This window comes from Ipomoea nil, unplaced genomic scaffold (assembly GCF_001879475.1).
Source record: "Ipomoea nil cultivar Tokyo-kokei standard unplaced genomic scaffold, Asagao_1.1 scaffold2653, whole genome shotgun sequence".
Lineage (NCBI taxonomy): Eukaryota > Viridiplantae > Streptophyta > Magnoliopsida > Solanales > Convolvulaceae > Ipomoea > Ipomoea nil.
In genome coordinates this window covers 3217525-3224939 of record NW_017619081.1, presented here as the reverse complement: position 1 = coordinate 3224939, position 7415 = coordinate 3217525, and the positions used below count along the sequence as shown (strand labels likewise).

The 7415-nt window shown below is 38.4% G+C and overlaps 2 protein-coding genes across 2 annotated transcripts; both read left to right on the top strand.

Moving 5' to 3' along the window:
* Positions 1-224: 224 nt before the first annotated feature.
* LOC109154735 lies at positions 225-1085 on the top strand. The gene has a single exon (XM_019302462.1). The coding sequence runs from the start codon at positions 225-227 to the stop codon at positions 1083-1085; it is 861 nt and encodes a 286-aa protein (XP_019158007.1).
* Positions 1086-1473: 388 nt separating this feature from the next.
* Positions 1474-2542, top strand: LOC109154734. Its single transcript, XM_019302461.1, has 2 exons — positions 1474-2335; positions 2427-2542. The coding sequence occupies exons 1-2, from the start codon at positions 1474-1476 to the stop codon at positions 2540-2542; spliced, it is 978 nt and encodes a 325-aa protein (XP_019158006.1).
* Positions 2543-7415: the final 4873 nt, after the last annotated feature.

Sequence of the window (7415 nt, the reverse complement as noted above, 5' to 3'; positions counted from 1 at the left end):
ATGCAGTCCGATCGCGATCTCTGATGGTGATCGTCTCCGATCGTGCTTTCTGGACGTGGCCCTCTCTCCTAGTTGTGCCTAGGGGAGTTTCTCCCTAGTGTATCTAGGGTTCGTGTATAAATGGCGTTGTTTTATGTGCATCAACAAGGTGAGCGATCTTTTTGTGACGTTTACGCTGTGCTCTGGCGATTTGTTTGTGGCTTGTGTGTTTCGATTCCGGCACCATGGCAGCACGGTCGCCCCCGGCTCTTAGTCTTATCGAGGATAAGTGGGCTGATCTGTTTCTGGCTGATGAAGAATGCGGTGGTTTAACAGCGCCGGATACCCAGGTTGTCGACGAGGGTACATCACAATGGGAATTGGTGGGACGCTTCCTCACCGATCGGGCGATTAAATTCGAACATATGAAGCAGGTGATGGCGTCGGTCTGGAGGCCAGTCATGGGTATGCATGTCGGCCTCCTAGATGAGAATCTGTTTCTATTCCATTTCCCTCACCCTAAGGATATGCAACGTGTCCTCGACGACGGTCCATGGTTATACGAGAACAACCTGTTGGTCTGCGCGCAGATCAAGCTGGGAATGAGGCCGGACGAGGTAGATCTTAATAACATCCCCTTTTGGGTCCAAGTTCATGGACTGCCAGCGGTTTATGCATCGCAGGATTTCATCACCAAGATTGGTGACCATGTGGGCGCTTTCATGTCGATGGATCCGAATAAATTTGGGGGTTCATGGAGAAGCTACTTCAGGATCCGCATAATGTTAGACGTGAATCTTCCACTCAAAAGGATGATGAAATTACTCCGTAGGGATAACACATCCCAATGGATCACGTTCAGGTATGAGAGGCTTAACCTTTTTTATTTCTGTTGCGGGATTCTGGGGCATACAAAAAAGTTTTGTAAAAAAATCTACGAGGAGGGGATAGAACCGGAGGCTTTTCCGTTTGGGGCTTGGATGAAGGCAGGGCCTAGGCGACAGGTTAAACTGGTCGGAGCGCGATGGCTCTTACCATCAAAATCTAAGGTGGTGGTCGTTGCAACTGGGGATGTGTCACCGTCAGTGGCTTTGGCAGTAGTGTAGGAGGGCAGTGGGTTACACGGTGATTTGAAGAGACGTAGGGAGGGTGATGAGGTATCGGGAGATGACTCGGGGAGGGGTGTGGTGATGGAGGAACACACAAAAACCTTTGCTAAGGCGGGACTGGGGACTCAGTCCTGCCCGCCACAATGAGCATTTTGAGTTGGAACTGCCGGGGTTTGGGTGGCACCCGGACAGTTCATGAGCTAATGGGCATGATAGCCCATGTGCGACCCAGTCTCGTTTTCTTGATGGAGACGTTATCAGTTACGAGTAAGATTGAGAGTTTGAGGGTGCGGTTGGGCTTCGAGGGGATGTTGAGCGTTGATCGTGTAGGGAGAGGTGGGGGTTCTCCGGTGGACGCCTTACGGGAGGCTACTGTTAGTGCCTAATGAATGAACGTGGACAGTGGGACGAGGAGATCCTCAACGACCTCTTTGAGGAAGCAGACGTGCGCAGGATCGTCGCTACCCCCATAGCTACTCACTTGCCGGACTCTTGGCGGTGGGTGGGTGACATTCGAGGAGCTTACTCGGTCAAGCATGGATACAAGATATTAACAGCCGACTATGCTCTGCATACACCTGGGGAGTTCGTTGTGTGGGAGAAGATTTGGGGCTTACAAGTTCCGCCTAAGGTACGCAATCTAATTTGGCGCTGCACCCGTGGCATCCTCCCGGTTCGTGAAAACTTGAAATCTAAAAGTGTGTGGATTGGGGACCGATATCCGCTTTGTGGGCAGCACGTGGAAACAGCCGAGCATTTGTTAGGCGACTGTTGGATAGCACGGCAAATTTGGAAGAAAGACGACGTGTTGCAAGGGGCTTCTATTCAAGCTTTCATTGAAACAGTTTTATCCAGCTCATGTGGGGAGAGGGTTGTGCATATGGCTGCTGTTTTTTGGATGTTGTGGACCATGAGGAATGATCGAGTGTGGAGGAACAAAATGTGGGGAATAGCAGTGATACACAATCACATTCTTGGGCTGATCTCCACATGGAATGACGCTTACAAGCTGGCAGCGTCTAGAGCATGTATGGCTGATGTTTGTGTGATCTGGGAACCTCCGCCATGGCACTGGCTCAAATGCAACGTAGACGCCGCAATTTTGGCTGACAACGTGGGCTTCGGGGCGACAATACGAGACCACGGGGGTAGATTCGTGGCAGCGAAGAATGGTCGGTTGGTCTGCAATTGGGATCCGTTGATGGCAGAGGCTTGCGCGGTTAAAGAAGCTCTCTTTTGGCTTCGTGGTCTTGGCCACGATCGCTTAATTATAGAAACCGATTGTTTTACTTTTTTGCAATGCTTTTAATTCTAGCCATTTGGATTTTTCTTATGTAGATTCTATTGTGAAGCAATGTTTATTGATTGCTAGCGAATCGAGTCAAGAGATCAGCGAATCGAGTCCATTGGGAACGTTGTTGTTCGCCATGTCAAGAGATCAGCGAATCGAGTAGCTCATGTCCTTGCACTAGCGACTGATTCTTCGTCTGACTCGGGTGTGTGCTCGATTGTACCTCCGAATTGTATTTCCAATTTTCTGGATCAGTAATGTTAATATCTTTGGTTTAAAAAAAAAATGTGTGAGACTGTTAAATTGAAGGACAAATATGTCATTTCAAGTTCTATCTTTTCCCTTATAACCTTAAGCCATTGACAACATTAACAAAACAATTTCAGGAGTTTATTTACTCAATTCATCATAAGCAAATCTGTCATTTAGGTTATGTTGTTCAGTGGATCGATCGAGCTATTCATCAAAAGCAAATAATGTTGTTTGCCAGCTAATCGACAACCTATCTTCTTGACACCAAATTTTATATTTTATATATATACAGAGGCAGATCCAGAGGGGTGCAATGGGGGCAGTTACCCCCCTCACCTCTCCCTACCCCTTTATATATATATATATATATATATATATATATATATATATATATATATATATATATATATATATATATATATATATATATATATATATATATATATATATATATATATATATATATATATATATATATATATATATATATATATATATATATATATATATATATATATATATATATATATATATATATATATATATATATATATATATAGTTAATACCCAAAATTGTCCTCGACTATAGTGGTTTTTCTCAATTTCGTCCTAAACGACTTTGGTGACCTAATATCGTCCCAGACTTTTGTGTTTCGCTCAATTTAGTCCTCCATTTGTTATTCCGTCAAATTAGTGTTAAATTAAGGGACAATTCAGTAATGTTAATATTGATCTCTCTTTACTTTCAACTTGTGAAGTGCGAAATTCATCTTTCTTGTACGAATTACACCCAGATTTACTTTCGGACCTGCAAATCAAATTTTATATTCGCAGTTTTAGGAGTAATTTTGGAGTAATTCGTAAAAAAAAAGGGAATTTCGCAGTTCACATGTCTATGAGTAAAGAGATGCCAATATTAAAATTACTGAATTGTCTATTTATTTAACACCAAATTGACAGAATAACAAATGAGGGACTAAATTGAGCAAAAACACAAAAATCTGGGACTAAATTGAGCGAAACACAAAAGTCTGGGACGATATTAGGTCACCAAAGTCGTTTAGGACGAAATTGAGAAAAACCACTATAGTCGAGGACGATTTTGGGTATTAACTCTATATATATATATATATATATATATATATATATATATATATATATATATATATATATATATATATATATATATATATATATATATATATATATGGATGAGATCTAGTGTGAAAGGTGAAACATGCAGTGAGACCTAAGTCGTTGATCACATCCAGATCAATGTCTCAAATCAATGGAAAAAAAAAACGCGTCATGAGAAAACATAAGCAAAGTGTAAAATGGTGCATCTTAAGTGTTACAAAGAAGCACCTTCAATGTTAAAATTACGCTACTTCAATGTTAAAAATGGCGCACCTTAAATGTTAAAATGCCGCACTTAAGTGTAGAACTTATGCACCTTAAGTGTATAACTGACGCACCTTAAATTTTTAAATGGCGCACCTTAAGTGTTAAAAAGATGCACCTTAAGGTTTAGAATGACGCACATTAAGTTTCAACAAATAACGCACATTAAGTTCTTAAGTGTATAAATGACACACCTTTAAGTGTTAAAATGACACACCTTAAGTATTAAAACGACACACCTTAAGTATTATTATTATTATTATTATTATTATTATTATTATTATTATTATTATTATTACTATTACTATTACTATTACTGTTACTGTTACTGTTACTGTTACTGTTACTGTTACTGTTACTGTTACTGTTACTGTTACTGTTACTGTTACTGTTACTGTTACTGTTACTGTTACTATTACTATTACTATTACTATTACTACTAATATTACTATTATTATTATTACTATTATTATTATTACTATTACTACTAATATTACTATTACTACTAATATTACTATTATTCTATAATAACATAACTAGTAATTGTCCCGTGCGATGCACGAACTATTATTAATTTAACAAATTTACCAATTAAATTTTTGACATCCTCTGAATTAGCAAAGAAAATAATGGTTGTGGAAATAGAAAAACGTACTTGAGTTCTTGAGCTCAGAATTAGTTTGATTAAAAATGTAAATATAGCTGTACAATGTAATATTTAATATTTTTAAAAGTTTAATTATGCTATTATTATGTTGATCGATTTTAAAGTTTATTGTTACTTTTATTATTATTTGCATTTAATGTCTGAGGATGAGGTGGTGGTGGCTACGGCAAAGCGTCGTAGGCATGGAACGGAGGGGGGAGAGGATAGTGGAAACGATGAGGTACCAATCGCAGCTGTTTCAAAAAACTTGTCCATGGCGGGAGCTGGTGTCCAGCCCCGCCCATCATCATGAGTACTCTGAGCTGGAACTGTCGTGGCTTGGGCAATCCACGCACAGTTCGACAGATTGTGGGCCTTGTGTCCAGTAAGAAGCCTGATTTTGTGTTCTTGATGGAGACCAAGGTACCACGGATACATGCAGAACGGATCCTGGTTACGCTTGGTTATGAAGGTTTGTTTTATGTTGATAACGATGGTTTGAGTGGAGGAATGGCGCTTTTATGGAAAAAGAATAATACGGTGAGGCTATTAAGCTACTCACAGAGTCATATTGATGTGGAGGTAAGCTTGTTTAATAAGATATGGCGCATGACATGCATTTATGGTATCCCCGAACGTGGCAGGCGGGAGGAGACATGGGATTTACTTGGTACTCTCAAGACTAGATCCTTGTTGCCCTGGGTGGTGATAGGAGATTTTAATAATCTACTATACCAGCATGAGAAGAAGGGGGGAAATCCGTATCCTAATAGTCTGTTAAGGGGTTTCGGAGATGCTGTGGATGACTGTGGTTTGGTGCAAATGCCAATGAGGGGCCATCAGTATACGTGGCAAAAGGGAAAGGGGACGCCGAATTAGATAGAGGAAAGATTGGACAAGGCATTAATAACGAATGATTGGGGTCTACTTAATGAGAATGCATGGCTGGAGAATATTCGAACCCAGGCCTCGGATCATTCGATCCTATTCCTCAGTATTAATGCGTTTTGCATGCCGAAAAAAAATATGTATAAATACATCTACTCATACAATTAATGCATTCATACTTGCTAATCTTGTTTTTATCAAAATACGTTCACACTTTGAAGGGAAAATTTTGTGGCTAGATTCTACTTTATTATATGGAAAAAGAAAAGATGTAAAGATAAAAATAAATGATATATAGATAGAGGTTTGTTTTTGCCTAAACTGAATTTAAAGGTTTTCTTATAAATAAAATGAATTAAATTGTGGTGAACAAGAGGCACCAGTGGTCTAGTGGTAGAATAGTACCCTGCCACGGTACAGACCCGGGTTTGATCTCGGCTGGTGCATTCTCTTGTTTAAGAGCTAATGACAACTATGTTAGATTGGTGATTGGGTTGCTATAAGTTTCTGTATTTTGTCGGCCGATTAACTGCGCATCTGAGCTTCTGTTTTAGACTTTCTGCATTTTTTCCCACTAAAATCTCTGCACTTTGACACCAAAACTTCTTTTATTTGTGATAAACTTTAAATAAATAAATGACAAATGATACTGGCTTTTTGGACAATTCGAGAACTAATATAACTATAACAGTCATTGAAACAAAAAATAAATATATAGAGATTTTTAAAATATGTATAAATTAATATAATCAAACTTGATAATTGATTTGAATAAGTGCTATGTCAGTCGTTATACCGCGCACAATGCGCACCATCCTATCCAAAACGACATCATTGGGTGCATTATTCAAAAAAATTTATCTGTTTCGATTTTCGAATACACATAAACTCATAACAAAATACACAGAAATTCATAACTGAATACACATAATCTAACATGATACATAATACACATAAACTCTTAACTGAATACACAGAAACTCTTAAATGAATCACATAAACTCTTAATTGAATACACAGAAACTCTTAAATGAATCACATAAACTCTTAACTGAATACACAGAAATTCATAACACAATACACATAAACTTTAACTGAATACATAATGGGGTTTGGGCCGTTTGGACGGACGGAGTGACATCAGCAATTGAAATGCGCACGTTTTATGCTTGGGCACATATTGCTATGTGTGTCGTGGTACACGATATAAATTGCCGTGCTCTGTAGTGCACCACCAAAAAGGAAAAAAATGTTGCGGGCTCAATAGACACGTTGAATAGTACCGTTGGACCAACGCATCTATTGAACCCGTTAACGGGTCAAGTGCACTATAGATCAAGTGCACCACACACAAACTTGTATTGCACCGCCAAAATATACATGTTGTAGGAAATTATGAAATTGTCATTGCGTATTTTTTTCTTTTTCATTGATTTTCATCCGTTTGATCTCAGCTAATCCTACAGCTCTGGCATGCCTGCATGACCACAAGAAAAGCAGTAGCAATAGGGTTTAATGTTAGTCATTGATCTTGTCAAAATTAACGTTTAGGATAGACATAGATTACAAAAAGGCAATGATAATTTGATAATTTTGAGTATTGTTCAAAGTTTTTTTGAAAACTTAAGATGCACTATTATTCAAACTTAAGGTGCACTATTGTTCAAATTTTGTTTCCTCTTACTTTCAAATTAATGTGTCAAAGGCCACTATTTGACGTTGTAAACTCTTTTAATTAAATGATAAAATTACATATCATCCATATTTTATTTAATAGTGAAATTAAAAAATTTTTAAATGATAATTAATTGTGGTAACCAAATTAAAATCAATTATTTGATGTGTTTAA

Excerpts from the sequence above, each read along its gene's own strand:
- LOC109154735 (XM_019302462.1), top strand. The coding sequence starts at position 225 with ATGGCAGCACGGTCGCCCCCGGCTCTTAGTCTTATCGAGGATAAGTGG.
- LOC109154734 (XM_019302461.1), top strand. The coding sequence starts at position 1,474 with ATGAATGAACGTGGACAGTGGGACGAGGAGATCCTCAACGACCTCTTT. Across the intron at positions 2,336-2,426 it reads AGCTCTCTTTTGGCTTCGTG|ATTCTATTGTGAAGCAATGT; the intron begins GTCTTGGCCACG and ends TTTCTTATGTAG.